At 41.5% G+C, this 19,388-nt stretch overlaps 1 protein-coding gene across 2 annotated transcripts in view; it reads right to left on the reverse strand.

Annotated features, from left to right (window-relative positions):
* Nucleotides 1-19,388, reverse strand: part of RARB (retinoic acid receptor beta) — a 162,094-nt gene that overhangs the window by 87,531 nt on the left and 55,175 nt on the right. For both annotated transcript variants that reach the window (XM_054595042.1, XM_054595041.1), the window contains exon 3: nucleotides 6,413-6,554. In XM_054595042.1, coding sequence (XP_054451017.1) covers nucleotides 6,413-6,524 — 112 coding nt within the window. In that variant the 5' untranslated portion in view covers nucleotides 6,525-6,554. The remainder of the gene's footprint in view (nucleotides 1-6,412; nucleotides 6,555-19,388) is intronic.

Genomic DNA, 19,388 nt, shown 5'->3' on the forward strand with positions numbered 1-19,388 from the left:
GGCCAGTGATTTTCAGAAGGAAAAGAAATAGAAGCGGGGTGGCAGCCACAATACCTTGCACAGTATCTCTGTTACAGACACGGGGAGGGGGACACCCCAGCTTGAAGGGCAGAGGGCCATGGGAACTGGTCAAGCGTTAGAAGCATCCAGGGCCCTCTATTTTTCCCTTCCTCACAGCACACAAGTCTTGATTCTGGCCTAATTCTTATCTTCCATTTGTCCTGTTGGCCTCCTGGTCCCAATGTCTATCCTATCCCTGGATCCTCTCCTTTTCTCAATGAGCAACTTGATAGCCAACGTTTGTTTAGCAAATGAGGGTGAGCCCCATACCCCACCACTTGTCCATTTTGCCTGTCCACCTTAACTGGGCTTTTGCCATGCACAGTTAGTTACACAACATGCCTGCTCAGTTCAACAGTTTTCAGTAGCAAGCCCACTAGGGGATCTAATGTCTTCTAGGGGAGGGAACTGGCAAGAGGAAGCAGATTGTAGAAACACTGTTGTCTAAACAGGATTAAAAGCATCGATTCTCACATCATGCCTGGGCTCTTTGTCAGCCCCAATGTTCCTCTTATCCTGGTAGAAAACAGAAATCCAAAGAAGTTGAATTACTTGTTCTGGGCCCAGATCAAAGAAGCAAATGACTGAGCGCTGAATAGATGCACACCCAGAATTGTTCTGTGTCTGACAGCTTTTCAGAAAGTAAAGCCAGGGAGATGCCAGATTCAGTTGTCTTTCCAAACGGCCACTTTTAACCACTTGATCGATCTCACGTCGCTGAGCAAAGCATCATGCTAACTGGGACTACAGAGTGAGTTAGACTTGATGTTTGCCTTTCAGAAGTTTACGATCAACCCAGGGAGCACCCTAGTGTGTGTAGAATCACACTGTAATAAAGTCTGTGGTTCATGAAGGTGTGTCCACAGCATTACAGGGACACAGAGTGAGGGGTGGGGTCCAATGGAGGCTTCAAAGAGGAAGTGACATTTCAGCAGCCTCCTGGGGCTCACTCCTGTGAAGGAAAGGAGGTGGACTCCCGATGTGGGCAGAGAACAGCTTCTGCAAAAATATGGAGGTATAAGGCTCATGGGTCAGTACGGTCCAGGGTGGCTGGAAGCTGGGGCGTCTACTGGTAGGAGGTGAGGGAATGATAGCGGGAGCTGGAGATGAGGTCGCAGAGCAGCCTGGCCACTGGATGAGCCGCTTACAGCAGAAGTAGACAAACTATAGCGTTTGGGTTAAACCCAGCCCTTCACCTGCTTTCATAAATAAAGTTTCATTGGAACACAACCACACCTGTTTGTTATGTATTTTTCTATGGCTGTTTTTTGTGCTACATCAGAGTTGGGTGATTCAGAGAGATCATAGGGCCCACAAAGCCAAAAATATTTTCTATTAGGCCCTTAAAATTTTTTGCTAATCCCTGGCTTAATGGTTTGAGCTGTTCATTTGAATTTCTGTCAGTGACTCAAAGGCCTTTGTCAGACTTTCTAGACTCCTACAGTCTCTCAACGGCAGCATCTTAAACCTTCTCCTTCCCTGTCGTGAACAATTAGCCGTTTCTCTGCATCATAAGCTTGACCAGACGCTGCATTCGCAATCCCAAATTTTATCTCTTTATTTATTGTTTCTCTTTTTTATTTCTTGTTTTTATTTTAGGGCTTGGGCCCATACTTGCCCGTGCTGACATCATTATACGCCTTCCACCCCACGAGCAGAAGCTCATCACTCAACTTGGAGTCATTCTGCTTCCTCTGCCTCCTTCCCAAGTTCTTCATAAATTTTTGTACCACTTTTTAATGCTGCTGAAAATCGATTTTTTTCACTTGCTGTTACCGTTTTCAAATTCCATGCTCTGACAAATGGCTATTCCTCTGGAAAAAGGCTCCCCTAGCCTTCCAAACCCCTTGGAAAATATAAGGTATACCAACCAGCATTTAGAGAACAGAAGAATGAGGAAATATTCATGCTTTTCTGATGGGCCACACTGAAAGATTTCTTTTATTAGTAAATCCCCCTATACATTTAAAACCAAATTTGATCTATAAAAATTAAATTTGCACATGATTTTCCAATGGGTTATCGCTCTAATATAGAGCAAGAAGTGTGATTATTGTTTTATTAACCACTGGCAATAAAGTAGAGTTGAGAAGGTAACTCAGAGTTTTAAAAGCTCCTTTTGATAGCAAGCAATGTGCATTACTACCTGTGTCCAAATTCCCTTACTGTGTTACCTTGAGTAAGTTAACTAGCCTATCTGTGCCTCAGCTTCTGCACCTGCCAAAAAGTGAGGCAGGGAGAAGGATTTTCACTAGCCTAACTCACAGGGTTGTTGTGGGTTCAAATGAGATAACATACTTAAAGAGGTTAGCTCAGTGCCTGGCACATAAGAGACACCCTATGTTAGCTATTACTATGATTCTTAGGTTTCTTCTTGGTCTTTCTTTCTCCCCCCTTCCTTTTTTTCTATCCCACTCCAGCCCCATAAAGACTAAGAATATACTGGGGAGAACACAGTTTCTGACTTCCCACTGAGGCACACTTCCCACACTCCCTGCCCATGGGGTTGGGGTGAGGTCAAACTCAGTCCTGGCTCCCAGGGACTGGCACATGATCCAGACGGAGTCCATCGCCGTATTCTATCCTTGCCCTCCTCCCCCTGAAAAGCAACATGTTCCTAGAGGGGCATGTGCCCTAAGGGAGGCCAACCACGACTGCTCCCTAGGCACTAGTGGGGTCTTCCTCTTGTTGCAGGGTAGACTATCAGCCTGGAGCTCTTGGGAGTCATCTTTAGTAGCCCTGGGGAAAATCTGGAAATGAAACCAACATAGCAAAAAACAGCTGTGACAAATGAACAGGAACGAGGCCCTGAAAAGGAACAGGAGCCCTTGGTTCCAGCTGTGTTACTCTGAACTGTTATTGTGCCAATTTTTTTTTTTAACCTTATGCCACTTTGAGCTGGGTTTTCTGTTACTTGCATCTAAAGAGTTCTGACACATACTAACAAACTGACCCAACCTATGGCTAGAATCTTGCTAATCTTGGTATTGCAAAGAAAGCATGACAAGGAGAGGTGGGAGGCATGCACTGTAATCTTGGTCTGTCTTTAGCCAGTTGGGGATCGCTGGGACACCCGTTTCATCTTTCTGGGTCCTAGTGTGCTTGTATGTCAAATGAGAGAGGTGAGTGGAAATCAATCTCTGAGATCCCTTTTCAGTTCTAACATTCTATGAGTCCATTATTCTTGGGTTCTTTTCAGTTGCGTACACTGTGGTGTAAACGGTTACTGATTCTCGTATTTTCCTACTTCCTCTCTTTCAACTTTTAAAATATTCTATTAGAGCCTCAGTCCCTATACTCCCAAGTGTTTATTTCTTCCCTTCAATTTCCTTCTGTGGAAAATGTATTTATTTTTGTGTACTTGGGCATAATGATCCCATTTTCTTCCCATTTCTATCTTTTTAAATCTGATTAAGGTGATACGTTCCTTGAGGGTTGAAACTAGAGTTTTCCTGTGGGTGTAAACATTATTTTTTTTTTAATTGCTAACCAAGCTGCCAGTTTTTACAGAGCAGCAGGATATGGGTTTTAAGTAATGTAAGCAGGAAATGGGTCTCCAGCCCACACAAAATAAATGCACAGCACTGATTTTCCTTGAGTCCACATCTGGCTTACTCATTTATAATTTCAGCCTCAACTGAAATTCTCCCACGGAACTACAGGGTGACAACCATGTCCACATAATGGCAGACCAGAAAAACGGAGCATTCGGTGGTCATCCTGTGAGTGCCACTTATACCTATGAACATACGAATAACCTGGCTATTTCAGGTCAATATCATGCTTTTCTCATCAACAGGGAGATATGAGGCCTGAGCTAAGTGAACCTTAGCTTCATATCATCACATTCCTGACTTTAAGTAATTCAATAGCAGAAATGCGATCAACTGACCCATCATCGAGAGACAGAGCCGTCCAGAGGAAAAAGACCCTCCCAAAAGGGATGAAGCATGCAGGGTGCTTTCTTGTCTGATGACTCAGTCCATTCTTGTTCATCAGGACCCTAAATACGAACAAGATCCCACCCCCAACTGCCTTAATGGCTACTTCTTGGCAAATATAACAAAATGACCTGGAGGCCAAGGTTTCAGGGTTGGTTGCTTTAGCAATTCAGTGATGCCATTCAGGGCATGATTTCTGTCTCTCTGTCTACTCTTCCACCCACAGTGCCTGCTTTGCCCTACAGCGGACTTCCCTTGGGGATGGAGGATAAGCTACTTATAGCTACTTGCTTCCTTATTCTTGTGCATCGGGAGGGAGGGGGCACTTCTGTCCCAATGTTCTAAGCACGCATCTCTTTGTTTTGTTTTGATTAAATTTCAAGTTTGCTGCAAAGTTGCAAGAATAGTACAAAGAATTCCTGTATACCCTTCTTCCATGTTCACAACTCTTAATATTATGCCACATTTTCTTTCTGTACCTCTTTCTCTCTCTTGCTACACACACACACACACACACACACACACACACACACACACACACACACCCCTTGAACCATGGAGAATTAGTTGCAGACCTTAAGAACAAGAACGTTCTCTCGCACAGCAATAGCCCAACGATCACAGTCAGGAAATTCAAAGTTGATACAATGCTATATTCCAATCTACAGTCCATATTCAAATTTCACAAATTGTCATAATAATGTCCTTTTAGCTATTTTACCTCTGATCTAGAACTCAATCTGGATTATGCATTGCATTTAGTTGTCATGGCTCTTTTAATCTGGAACAGTTCCTCAGTCTATCTTTGTCTTGAATAATCTTGGCATTTTTGAAAAGGACTGGCTATTTTCTGCAATTGGGCTATTTGGTTTCTTATTATTGAATTTTTAGAAGTTTTATATATTCTAGATACAGGTCCTTTGTCAGGTGTTTGTAAATATTTTCTCCTAGTCTGTGGCTTGTCTCTTCATTAATTTCACAATATCTTCTGGAAAGCAGACATTTTTAATTTTGAAGAAGTCTGATGTATCGTTTTTTTCTTTTATGGATCATAAGATTGAGTCTCGAGTTCATCCTCATTGGACCAGACTACGTTACATGTTCACACCATAAACCAATGACTGTGGCTGGGACATAGAAAATGCTAATTGGCTTGAGTCGACTGTGTTGGTCCCAGCTCTGCAGTTTTCCCTTAAGTGCAGAAATCCAAGAGGCAGAAAAGTGAATTGAACTGTGGGTACACTTAGGACACTGGGTGGGACACCAGGAAACATCCCCAAGTTGTGGCTCCCAGCCGAGAATCCGTCTGCTTCCTGAGCCCCCTCAGAGTGAGGCTGCATGGTTGTGGGGCTTGACCTCCCCAGTCAGGCTCCTCCTCCATGGCTGCATCTCCCAATTTCAAAATCCAAGAGCCCTTAACCTGTATCTGTAAGATAAGTCTTCAAACCCCACTGCAGGACTGTGGCTGAGATGCCCGGCTTCTTGTCCCACACTCTTAGAGGGCAGTGGTCATGCCTCAGGCATCCCCAGAGCTCCCTCCCAGCACCGGGTCCAGTGCCCCACTCATCGCCTGCCTCTGCCAAATCCCCAAGTGATGGGCTGAATGGAGCAAGAGCAATCCCATTAAGCGCTTCACCGGCACACTTCCCAACGTCCCCCTAGGCCTGCCTGAATCAAGCCATTTGCCTGTCAATTTCTTATTCCCTACATTTGAGAGCACCAAAGAGAAAATGTACGGATGAAGTCTTTTGTGCTCTGCCTATATTAAAGCATGCCTATTTCAAATCCCTATGATCACATGGGTATGGTCCACTCATTTTTAATCTACTAAAATGTTCTTTTCTGCATTAATAGAGCATATAATTATTTGGAAGGGGGGTGAGCTGGGAGAAAAAAATTTGAATCAAGTTTGGAAAAATGCCAACATGGCAAATTTCTCCATGTTTCTTCCACAACAAAAATTTTACATTTCCTCCCCTCTAATAAAGGGCAAATTATTACTGCTGTCCATATGCGTGCCTCTCGTCTCATTTGATTCTCGCCAGTACTGGAAAAACTCTCTATTTCTATTGTTCAAATGGGGAGTGGAGGCTCTGAGTGGCTACTTGCATGTTCGAGTTGCTAGTGGCTCTGAAATACACAGAGTTAGTCACTGCTCTGGAACACAGACCTGCCATCCATGACACCCAGCTCCTGTCTTTTCACAAACTGCCACTCAAGTTTTATCTGAAAAATCCCCACAGTCATTCTATTTTCATGCCATCTCTGTTTACACCTGCCCTTGGCAATACATCATTAGTGTCATGTCTGAATTCCACATGCTGACGTCCCCCACGACTTGATTTTGGAAGCTGAGCAAATCATATTTATAGATAAGGCAAACGGGAAAAAAATTTTAAGACTCCACTTACATTCTTTGGACATTCCCACTTCAAAGCACTTCTGGAGTCGACAGTACTGGCATCGGTTCCTGGTGACTTTATTAATAACACAGTTCTTATCTCGGTGACAAGTGTAAATCATGTTCTTCTGAATACTTCTGCGGAAAAACCCCTGCAAGCAAGCAAGCGAGATGAGAAAACCGAGTAAAACGACTGAGCTTCATGAGAAATCACAACCAGCCTTATCAATGCATTGATTGCTCATACTGAGTAATGAAGTGATGGCAGCAGAAAAGTTAACTTATTTAAGCCTTAGAATCCTTGGAAAATATTAATAGTCCTTTTTTTGTAAACCAGAAGCCGCTTTTAATCAAAACTAGACATGACTGTTATTATCTTGCTACAGGAAATTAATACCAAGCTGATTCTGCTGGAAAACACAATGCAGAGCTGGGCTCCCTCCAAATAAGCAACTTCATGAGCGGCTCCCTTGCTGGCCAGAAAGGTTTCAGATGAGTCCACTATCAAGGAACCCAATACAAGAGGCCCCATATTTGCAAAAGAAATTATTTGATTAGTGACACAATTAGGTCTTTCAAAGGAGTCTTCTCTGAGCTCTTTTACAATATTTAACTCCTGTTATAATGTTTAAAATGTGATTTAATTTATAAAATGCTTAGGAAAAAATTATCCAGAAAACAAAACAGAAAAATAACCACCTATTTAATGGCACATTAGAGCTATCTTTCCAATACAATAACCACTGTTTAAGTCAAATTTGATAAAAATTAAATAAAATTAAAATTTCAGTTCCTCATTGTCATTCGCTACATTTCAAATGAGCACTAGCCACATATGGCCAGTGGCTACCACATTGCACAGCACATATACACAATGCTTTCCTAATTGCAGAGGGTTCTGTTGGGCAGCACTATACTGCGGCACGGAGTGACAAGCTTACCTAAGAGTCATCTAGTGCTCTTGAGAAATGTGACTTTGTTTGACTTACTATTCACCACTGACTGGGCCCAGACTCTGTAAGGATTTTACGATTGGAAAATAGCAAAATAATATTTGTCTAGTAGAGGAGCAAGGGCTTTCTGTTTGGTGGAAATATAATCCCCCAAATTACTATTTAATTGCCATGTAGGACACTAACCAGTTTCGTATCTGACTTCGCAATCTTATCCCAGCATTCTCTCCTCTTTCCATTCCATTCATCCATCCATTCCTCCATCTCTCTGTCCATCCGTCTGTCTGCTCTACCCATCTACTTACTTACACATTTTTCTCCTATTCTTTTGTGCACAAGCTTTGTCACCCTCCTGGTTCCCTTGTTAAGGAGTTAAATCAGTCTTCGATGTATGCTTACTGAACAGTTTGGATGAGTTACTGTTTTTTAACTCTTTGAAAGTTATATTTTGACAAACGAGGCAATTTATCCTGATTTTTGTGAAACATTGAGGAAATGAAGCAGGCCTTTGGCTCCAGGAGCAGTTTCCTGGCCTTCTCTTTGTCCCCCTATTTCTATCACACAGGTTTGCAGACAACAGATAATCTAGCGATGCTTGTGAAATACACAGATGAATAAACAGGGAGTGATGGGTGTATCTGCTGCCTTTTCTCTCTTCCCTTGCCTAGAAAAACCTCTATGTTGCTAGGAGTGTAAAAGCAAAGAGTTTTACATTCTTAACTGAGATGTAACTTTTACCTACATCAGAAACAATTCTCCGGAATGTAAGAAACACACCACCAACATGTGCTGAACAGCAAATAAGACTCGCCATCTGAGTTCAACTTTCCTGGTAGTACATTAACACTCCAGGAGCCAGAACTAAAAACATTCAAAGCTAAAGCACATTAGCGAAGAAAGCTCCTGTAACACACATTGTTTAGAATATTTACGTGGGCACCCTAGGATTTTAGTGTCTAAATAAACATACTTTTACTGGCATGCTTCAACTGTAAACGCCTGGAAATCTTGTTGAAGGTTGCTGCTGCTGTCACATCCCAGGCACACACATTTTCCAAGAAAACAGTTTATTTTTGCACCGCTGGAGCTACAAATATGCGCAGAATCTAAAATGACAGGTTACAAATACTAGGAAACCCTCAAAGAATCTGTGCAGAGCGGTCACCTCAGAACACATCCTTTCCTGCAGAAAAAGACCTACAGGACCCTTTTGGTGGCCGGATGCACACACTCACTGTATGAAAACTCCTGCCATTGCGCTCCTGCCAGAAAACACTGATGCGCAGGAAGACCCAGTCTTTTCGGTGTGTGTGTGAAGCCAGTGAGCTATGGGCAAAGGTGAGCTCCGTTTATTAAAAACTGAATATTCAGTTCAGCAAATTCTTAGTGAGTGATCGTGGAGGAGAGAAAAAACAACCTCATGATGCTTGGGTGAAAGAAGACAGAATTAAAGAACTTTATGTGTCACTAATTATCCAGTCAGCGTGGTTCAGTAACAATGACGGCAAGAAACTAAATAGGACTTCTTGGTTTTCCAAATCAGATTTTTGGCTGGATTTCAAGAGAAGGTCTAAGTTTCAGTAAATCATTTCCACCAAGGTAGGATACTTGCTGACTAAACTATATGCTGTGAGGTATTTTTATACATGGGTTGGGTAAACAGAAATGCCCTCTGAGGCCAAAAAGAGGTTTACATTGTATGAATCTTCCTCCTCCCTGGTAGATATTGTGAAGTGTTACATAAAACTGGCTTTCCCTCAGACCACTGGTTTGAAGACCTAGTGTGTGTCGGGGAGGTGGGAGCATAGCCTCATGCCACCTAAATATTAGTTACTTAATATGTTTATTTAGGTTGACTCTTTTTTACATTTAACATTATTTAAATGGAAACTTTTAAACTCTAGCTTGATTGGAAAACCAGTCCCAACAGTCAATATGAGGAGACACTCAAAATAAAATGGAAGTGAAGCCCAACAATATTCAGGTGTTGCCTCACTCTCACTGGACCCTGAATCTGCTAAGGGCTTGGGGCCCCAGGCCGCCTCACTCCCTGCTGAAAAGGGGGCTGAGCGAGCGGTAGAGACAGATTAGCACGGACCTGAGATCTTCTCTTGGAAGAATTCAGACAAAAATGAACAAGCTGCTCACTGCGTAATTCTATTTAAATGTGATTTAAAACCATGAATCCATCCCCTTAAAACTGGGAGCCTCATACTTTGGGAAACAAAACTGTAACCCCAAACTTGTTATATGTAAAAATGGGTCTTAGATATAGTGTGTTCAAGTGTGATGGTTTTTGATGCCAGTAGATGGGTAGAGACATCTGGAGGAGAAAAGATTGAAAAGCTAAGCATATAAAGTCTGTCCGGAAAAAGCCCAGCCATTGTTAATCTCATGAAAACAGTTTGCACGAATGACATTGATGTAACCTGGTAACCAAGGAGAGTGGACTGGAATGTGCATGCATGAAAAATGGACTTCACTGTACTAGTAAGTGGGGCAGTAGACACTGTTGAGTGAGCATGTGTACTGTGTAGCTGTCACATTCAAAATGACTGAGAAAGTAAAGCAATGAATCTATATCAAATTTTGCATTAAGCCTGAACATTTCTCCTCAGAAATTATTGATATGATTCAGAAGGCCACGGCTATGGGCAACTGGTGATCGGCAGGTTCATCAGGACAACATGCCTGCTCATGCATCATGTCTTGTGTAGAGTTTTTTTGTGAAACATCAAATCACCCAGGTGACTCAGCCCTTCTACAGCCCAGATTTGGTGCCCTGCGACTTCTGGCTTTTCCCAAAACTCAAATCACCTTTGAAAGGGAAGAGATTTCAGACCGTCATGGAGATTCAGGAAAATATGACAGAGTAGCTGATGGCGACTGGGAGAACTGTGTGAGGTATCAAGGTGCCTACTTTGAAGGGGACTGAGGAGTCATTGTCCTCTGTACAATGTTTCTTGTATCTTGCATGTTCTTCAAGAAAATGCCTCTATTTTCATAGTACATGGCTGGATACTTTCTGGACAGACCTCATATAATGAGGAAGGATTTGGTCTCACTTGCAGGAGCAGCCCAAGGGGACAGAGGAGGGAGGCAGAAGAGGAAGAGAGAGGAAGACAAGGTGCTGGGTTGCCAGTGTCTTCATTACCACTGTGTGGCTTTGGGCAAGTCACAGCCCTAGGGGATTGGGTGGCTTATTTCTAAGATCCTTTCCAGCTCTGCATTTCTGGGATTCCAGTAAGTGCTCACACCAGGGAGTGATGAGTTGGGATGGCTTCAGAGTTGAGAATGAGGGCATTTCTGTGGACAAAGAAAATGGCCACAAAGAAGATGGTGTTGGAAGACTAAGGGAGAAGACACCCTCCACCTATGTGGGCAAAATGGCCATTTCTTGGGACTAACCTGGGGCTTAATAGACTCTCATGTGAGAGCTTTCATATAATCTTGAAACTGAGTCTTCACAACACCTGTATGAGGGACCTCAGGCAGATATATGTGGTTGGACCGAAGCTAGAACACTTTGTTAACTGGCCCACAAGCTTATGGCTGTAAGTTTTCAGGTCTGGTTTCCTGACACCAAGTCTAGGGTTGCCGATACCACAATTTCACTCTTTTTCTTTCCTAGAACATCATTTTCTGAGTAAATCCAGAAAATTTCTGTCAGGTCTTCAAGCTATACACATCATCTCATCCAGGAAGCCCTCTCTGACAGAGACACATGAAAGCTTCCTCCTGTAGGCCACCCTGGCATTTTGCTTTTCCTTCTCTATTACGACTATTTAAGTATGATATTGAAAATGTTAAACAATGCTACTATCTACTTCAGAGTTTCCATGGACAACACAGGGGAATGCCAGCCTGTCACCAGTGGTCACTGTCCCCATGGAGCTAAATAGGCATCCTATATTTCCACATTAAGGTGTCACAGTACCACCATCAAGTGTGACATCTTCCTTGTGGGGATCCAGGCTTCCCTGACAGGGGGAAAGAATGGGCATGGGGGTCAGCTCCCCAGAACTACATTGGACAGGTTGGTGGGCTCCAATGTGGCCTTGGAGCAATGCTTAATATGGTTTCTCTGGAATCAAGGCAGTGGACTTGGGTAAGGGGAGGGAAAGACTCAAGGCAATGGCTATTTAATGGGTTGGCCATTTAATAACAACTGGTAGGAAAGTATTCCAATATTTCACCACCTAATAAAATTGTATTGGTACATATCTCCAGGGCTGGGACAGATCCTGACATACAGTAGAGAGTCAATAAATAAAAATTGATGGAATGAATGAATGAATGAACTGCTCAGCTAAAACCACAGCAAGGCAGATAGTCCTGGATGTATTGCACTTTAATTCTATAAAAATTCTTCAATAGAAATGTATTCATTGAGGATGGTATTATTTGTACTTAAAAAAATAAGCAACCAATGCTACTGCACTATAGTTTTGTAAACATTGCCTTTGGAAAACCTGAATAAATGGTACATGGGAAATCAAAAAGGAAATAAGCAACCAGATTTCTTTGAGGTTAATAAAAGATCCACTGATGTGAGTTGTAATGAGGTTAATCAATCAGGGCTTCTGTTGCTTAACCATGGTTTGTTTTGGTTAACTATGATTTCCTTGTTAATCACAACTTCTGTTGGTTAATCGTGACTCCTATTAATTAATCATGACTTTTTTGTTGGTTAACTCTGACTTCTGTTGTCTAATCATGGCTTCTATAGAAATCATGACATGTTGGATGTGACAATAAAAACCAGTAGCAAAATTAAACACTCTAATTACCTAGGAGAAGAAGATCTTCTTCACAAACTGAGTCAAGTGTTTTCTAATCATGGACTTTTTCAACCTTTCTGACCTCATGCTCTTCTGTTTTGGCTATCAAATAACTTGAGTCCAACTAAAAAGGGACAAAAAATATTCATACAGTAGATAAGGACACATATGCATGACAGCCATCTGGTTCATGGTTCGGTCCTTAGCACTAGTCATGGAACGCCCACATCTTACTCAGATGACTTCTGTCTCCCTGTGAGAGTATGAAGTATTATTGTTCTAACAAATCCTCCATTATCTACAGTGCAGAAACCATCCTAAATCAGAAAGAAAAGTAGACTCTTTTAAAACTAAATATTCTCTCCTATACCTAAAAATCTAAAATTCATAATTCCCTTGATGGGCGAGTCTCAAATCCCAAAGCTACAGATGCCATGGAGAAAATAAAAATGGTAAATGTCACTCCCTTATTTTGATATGAGATTCAGTTGGGCCACCTTCCCTCCACTGACACTCTCAAATGATTACTCTATTTCTTGTAATTTTTTTTCCCATTCATGGAGCCTGTTTTACCTTTTACTTTTCACACATCATATTCTCCATCCTCCCCCACAGAGGGCGATTTTCGTCAGTTTAGATACTGGCCTAGTGATTAGGAATTAGTAGTTTAGTTTAGGCACGTGTGGATTTGAACTCTGACTCTGTCACCTACTGCCTGTGTGATGTTGCGTGAGTTATGCTAAGGCCTGTTTTTCTCATCTATAAAGAAGATACATGGGAGATAGTAAAAATATCTACCTAGTGGGATTACTGAGTGTACCCAATTAGGGGACGCATGTGAAGTGTTAGCACATTGTCCTACACATAGCAAGCAACCTATGGATGGTATCTATGGTTATTGACGAAGCCTCCTTTTTCAAAGATCTTTTCTGAACGATTTTCAATGTACTCTACGAGTTCAAAATAAAGATTCCTAAATAGGATGGAACACTGCTCTGAAATGCTGAACAATACAGGCTATTGTGAATAGACAGACAGCCTCAACATTCCAAAAGCCATCTCTCATTATATTTACTCATTCACATACTGATTTGCTCCTTCAATGCCCATTAACTGGAGTGGAGGTACAGGGCTCTCCTGGGCATACTAAGATGTACAGTTGACCCTTGAACAGTGTGAGTTTGAGCTGCATGGGTCCACTTATACACAGATTTTTTTTCCAATAAATATGTACAGTACTATAGATATATTTTCTCTTCTTCACACCTTTCTTAATAACATTTTCTTTTCTGTAGCTTACTTTATTGTAAGAATACAGTATATAGTACACATAACATAAAAAATATGTGTCAATCAACCGTTCATGTTATCAGCAAGGCTTCTGGTTAACAGTAGACTATTATAAGTTTTGGGGGAGTCAAAAGTTATATTCACATTTCCCACTGCATGAGTGGATTGATGCCCCTAACTCCCATATTCTTCAAGGGTCAACTGTATAAGGCACGTTTTCTGCTCTTTCTCGATCTACCAAGAATGGTAAGTCAAGTGACCACTCTGTAGCAGATGCCACCAAGCAGTGTAATAAGTACTTTAATAAAAGCAGAAAGTGAAAAAGTGCCCAGCATAGTGCCTGGCGCATAATAGGCACACAAAAAAACATTTACTGAGTATAGGCCATAGGAATCCAAAGGTTTTGGTGGGGAATTGGCACTTGATCCCAGCTCTATAGATGGGGTGGGATTTGAATGGCAGGCTTTTTACCCTTATCGGTGAGCAGCAGGGGTCTTAAGAAAGCACAGGAAAGGGCCAGTGGTCCAAGTTGGCCGAGATATGAATGATGGAGATGGACTGTGAGAGTCTGTATGCGTGTGTATGTGTGTGAGTGTGTGTTTGTGAGAGAGAGACACACATACAGCTGGAAGAGTGGACTGTTATTCAGACTGGGCAAGATCATGAAGGCCACACAAGGCATTTATTCTTTTGAGTTGGAGAGAGTTAGGGTTAGAATTATATTCTGCCAAGATCATTCAGGAAGCTGTGAATCACTGATTTCATCATCTCATTATTTTACATATAATAAAGTAAATAGTGAGCTCTGGGTATCAATACAAATACCTAAAAACCCTAGCCTGCCCTCAGATCTGGGGAAAAATATAGCCGAAGAATCCTTGATATCTTTTTTTTTTTTTTAATTTTTTCCATCACCATTTATCCCCCGTACTCTCTTCCATCTTACCTGCTCCCCTTCCCTTCCCCCGCAATTACCATACTGTTGTCCATGTCCAAGATTTGATTTCTGAAATAACATTTCAATCTGTTGACTCATATTGAATTATAAAGTTGCTTGTGAGAATTCATACTGCAGTATTTTGAATGGAAGTTGCTTTTTAGCATTAAAACCATTTACACCAGGTTTCACATGTGCAGAATGCGTCATGATGCTTTGAAGAAAGGCACTAAGTAAAAACTATTTTCTTTTTTTGTTTAAAAAAATGCAACTTGGCACTATATTAGTCACAAAAAACATCGGATCAGGAGAAAAATCACCCAAAAAGTAGTGTGGGAAGCACATCTGTTTGCATTGGGCTTTTGCAGTTAATTTCTATCCCATACAGAGTTCAAAAGGGTAATTTCTCCTTCCAAAGATAAAGAAGAGAAAGAAAGTAAGGAATCACTTGGTTGTTTTGTTTTGGTCGTTAAAAGGCAAGGAGTTCAATCCCATCTCAATCACAAAGTAACCAGGTGGCTGCCTGAGTAGCACCACCCAGGCCACTAGGCTGGAGCTCAGCGAGGTGCGACCCCAGGCCTGCACAGAGCTGCGATTCCCACCGCTGACCAGAGGCAAAGATGCTGCCAATAGGAGGTGAGTATGGAATAATCCCATCACAGCTACTTTGGGAAACACAGTTTTCAGACCAGGAAACACGTTGCCTTAAACAAACAAGAAACACCCTCCGGAGTGAGTGGAAGTCTATGCGTGACAATGTCTGAAAAGTTATTAATAGCAAGATTTGGGAGGGAGAAAGAGAAAAGTAAAGACCTTTTCACCCCACTGGAAGACAATGGGTGAGAGGGAGGGAGAAAGTAGAAAAACAGCCTACTATTCTGATGACAAACCGAGAGTTTCCTCCTGATCCGGGAGGGTGGGCACGAATGTACCGCAAGGAGCACTGAACGAGGCCAGCTAGGGAGGGGGGCACACTGGGAGCCACAAAAAGGAAAACAAGGTAAGACTCATACTCCAAACAAGAAAGCTGAGAAGTTGAATTCTCCCAAGGGGTAGAGGCTTAGAGCTGTTTGTTTTTGTTAAAAAAAAAAAAAAAAAAAAAAAAAAAATCCCCACCAGGACCAGTCCCAACTGTTAAGAACTCAGTAAAGAAGCACAAATGACAATAGTAAAAATTGAGTACTCTGGTGTTCCATAGCCATGGCTGCAGTAAGGGCCATTATTCTGTAACATCTCTTGCCCGCTAACTGGGAAAATGTCTCTTCTGTCCTTTCACTTTGAACCTGACCATGCATTTTAGGCCTGTCTCCTTTCAGCTTCCTTGGACCGGAAGTTTCCTTAGCACATCTACTCTTGCCTAGGTAAGCAAAGCAAGCCTTTATTTGGGGAGATGCCTAGAAACATGATTTGAGAGAAAGCAGTGACTACCAGTTTAGCAAAAACATCATCTCCGTGGGAACTAATTTTCCCGGAAGAGTGTGGTCAAGGCATTTTCCGGGACTTTGTCAGGTGAACCCTGAGAGCCCAACCTTTGTCAGACCCAGAGGCCAAAGCTCTCAATCCTTTTAATTCCCAATTAATTAAAGTTCCCTGGGAATGCTAGTAAAAAGGCAGTCCATGTTTTCAACTGAGAACCTGAACTCACAATATCAGAGATGAAGGTCTAAACTTCCAAAATTTAGGTATCCCAGGAAGAGCAGTGAGCCAATACATTCAGGTCACAATGTTCTTTAGAGGATCACTATCCAGATAATATAAACTGAAAACTGACAGTAAGACCAATTAATCAGTTTGATAAAATATCTTTTAATGTAGGTAAAAAAATATCTTTTTTATAACCAAGACCTGCCCTTGTTTAAAATAATTTATCAAAGTGACCAGCTATCATATAGGTCTAGTTATTATAACCCTTAATTGGTAGGTGGCTAATTTATCAGGTTTTGTGGCCAATAATCTAAAAACAAATTTTAGGGGTAGAGTGTTTCCTTAGGCAAGTAAACACTATTAGTTAAACTGGCTGTTTTAAAAAAGTAGAGGGACCAAATGTAGGCAGGGCCAGCTTCAGCGGCATGCAACCTGCAGCTCACTCTTTAAGCCATAGTTAGAAGGACTTTGTGCATGGTTTATTGCTCTGCTGCTGTCTTGAAACTCTGAAACTTTCGAACAAGAGGCAAACATTTTGATTTTGCACTGGTTCTTGCAAATTAAGAAAGCAGTCCTGGCTGTAGAATACCATCTATAGCATTCCATCCTCTTTCCTTTGTGAAGATGTGGAAGTCTTGGATAGTCTCTCTTTGCCTCTGGCTGGCCAGCAAGAGCCAGAAAAGGAAACCATTCAGGAGGCATTCTGTGTTCTACTGTTGGACTTTATTTCCCACGTGCATAAAGGGGACTGGGAGGAACAGGGAGAATATAAAGAACTTTTTCAGAATTGTTTAAAATTTCCTCCCTCATAGCATATATATTGAGGTGCAGTTTCAGGAGGGTGCCCAGAAACTCCTTCATAGACCTCTCAGCTCCCTCTGATCCCCACCTGGGAGCCATCTGAAAAAGGAGTGAATTAGAAATAAGGTGACGCCTAGGACACTGAGAAGTTAATCTGTTATCCAAAAAAAAAAAAAAAAAAAAAAAAATTCTGAACAGCAGGTTAAATATTATAAATAGAGTATCTTAGGCCCACTCCCCCTCTTCTCAAGAAGTTGAGTTGAGATATGGCAGAAAGAAAAACTTAAGACAGAAAAAAACTAAAATGGATTTCACTGGGCTCCACATAGCTTTCTTGAAATCTGGTCTTGAGAATTTACTTAAGACCAACTAAAGACATCTGTTTTCTAGATTACTTGGGTCAGTTATTTCGTGCCCTTCCATGGTGAAACCCATAGTTACCGATTTATTATCAGGAGTACTCTAAATATAACAGGGCAAGAAGCCAATGCATTTTCAGTTTTTTTAATTCTCAATTATTTTACTTAGAAGATGCACCAAAATAGCGCCTAAGCCACGACCCAGAAGTTAGCAAACCCCAGCTGCTTTGCACATTAATTACTAAATCTCATCTGGCCCCAAATTAAAGATCCTCATCTGTACTGAAGAGGGGAAAAAAAGGTAAGCAGAAGGAAAGAGAGCCAAAATGTGCTCAAATATATACTTAAATTCTGCAGACGAGCATGAATTTTTAAATCTCTTTTAGAAGTTTGGTATGGGACACTTCACCATGAACAAAGCCAGGACTTAGCTCTGTCCTAACTGCTGGTTGGTGACAATGTACATCACCATGGCAACTGCATGTCACATTATTCAAAGGCCTTTCACAGGCACCAATATTATGATGTACTTGGCATTGTTTCATGATGTTAAAAAGGACTTAAAGTAGAAAAGAAAAATATGGTTGTCCCCAATTTGTTGTACTTTTTCCAAGTTAATTTAATTTTCAGTGCCATTCTGGAATCTTCTCACTCGAGTTTTTCTCACTCTTTTAAAACATGGTTATGTCCTGAATTTGAAGCAAAAGGGAAGAAATCATAGAGGAAGTATGGGTAGAAGAAGGGAGGCCAGTCAGGTGATCACATTTAAGCCTTCACATTTGAGTCAGGCAACCAAAATCATGAGCATTTACCGGATGTAGCCTTCTGCTTCTCTGCCCTGACAGCGCAGAAAATCTCGCTCACAGTTTATCAAGAAAATACTACGTAAGCTCCACCTTTCAAAATGGGTTCTGTCCTTGTCTGGAAAAGCCACAGTGACTCCGGGCTAAGACCTGGTACAATGCATTATCCCAAATCCACAGAATGGTTTAGAGCCCGCCTGCCCCTCAAGGTTGCGCAGGTCCCCCCGCAACCTAGAGTGTTCTTTCTCTCCTTGGTGCCTTTACACATGCTGTTCCCTATAACTCAAAAATCCTTTCCCTGCCTTATCCTGTGCTTCATACTGGCTCCTGCTCCAAGATGTGGCCCCCAAGAAGAGTCAGGCACCTGTGAATGCCCACCTGCCATCCTAGCATACCCTGTTGTAACACTCACTCATCCTACCACATTGCAGTGATTAATCTTTGTGTCTTATTGTTCCTCAAAACAGGAGTCCTTTGCACGGCAGGGCTGTATCTTAATCATCTTTGTGCTGAAACATGAGCAACTTTTATAATGAAAAAATAACATGTTGCAAGTTATTTTGCCTTTTAAGTATCATGTGGAGATTCTGTGTAGAAGGAAAGGGAGGAAATGAAAGGTCAACACAGAAACCTAAATTCAATAAATATAACCACCAGCAAAATTCCTTAAACATAAGGAAATGGAAAAAGGAAGTTATATTTTCAATAGTGAAATTCCAATATCATAAATTCAGACAGAAATACTAACTTCATGATTTATTCCAACCTCCCTTCTCTCTGATTCCAAATTAGCAAGAAATAAGCTCAAATTTCACCCATAGCTCCTCTTTCTTGATCTTTAAAATTTAAGTTGCTATATTATGTCAGCACAGTGCCAAGACTTGAAATTAAATAGGTCCCCAAAGCAAAAGGTAAAGCTCTTTTAAACACCATGAACTTGCCTGCAATTAGCACATTATAGCTTCCACCAAAGTGCCACGCTATATAAAAATAGACTCCGGCAGCTACTGCTGTTTTGAGGACCTTTACTTTTCTATTTTCTGTGCCTGTTTTATAAGAGAAAATCTGGCAGAATACACACAATTAATTTTTAAGTGTTACTTCTCTGCTTTTCCATTTCATACCTGACTTTAGATGCTAAAAACAATGACAGCCTCTTGAGTCCACTGTAGAGAAGGGGCGGGGGCGAGTGGTCACAGGGATAAAAGAGGCACCTGCCAATTAGTTAGATTGTACTCCAGTTTTCAATTAAAGGCAGCCTAATGGATGTAGGGGGACCCGTTTTATTTTTCCTGACAGAGTCCTTATTTTTAAACTCTTAGCTTCATTTTCCAAAATTGCTGGCTTTAGACAGAAGAAGCATATATCTTGAGAGAAAAGCTGTATGTTCTTCTTGTATTTCCTGCATCAAAATTACA

Source organism: Pteronotus mesoamericanus, unplaced genomic scaffold (genome assembly GCF_021234165.1).
Source record: "Pteronotus mesoamericanus isolate MK-2021 breed Mesoamerican mustached bat unplaced genomic scaffold, CSHL_Meso_final scaffold_54, whole genome shotgun sequence".
Lineage (NCBI taxonomy): Eukaryota > Metazoa > Chordata > Mammalia > Chiroptera > Mormoopidae > Pteronotus > Pteronotus mesoamericanus.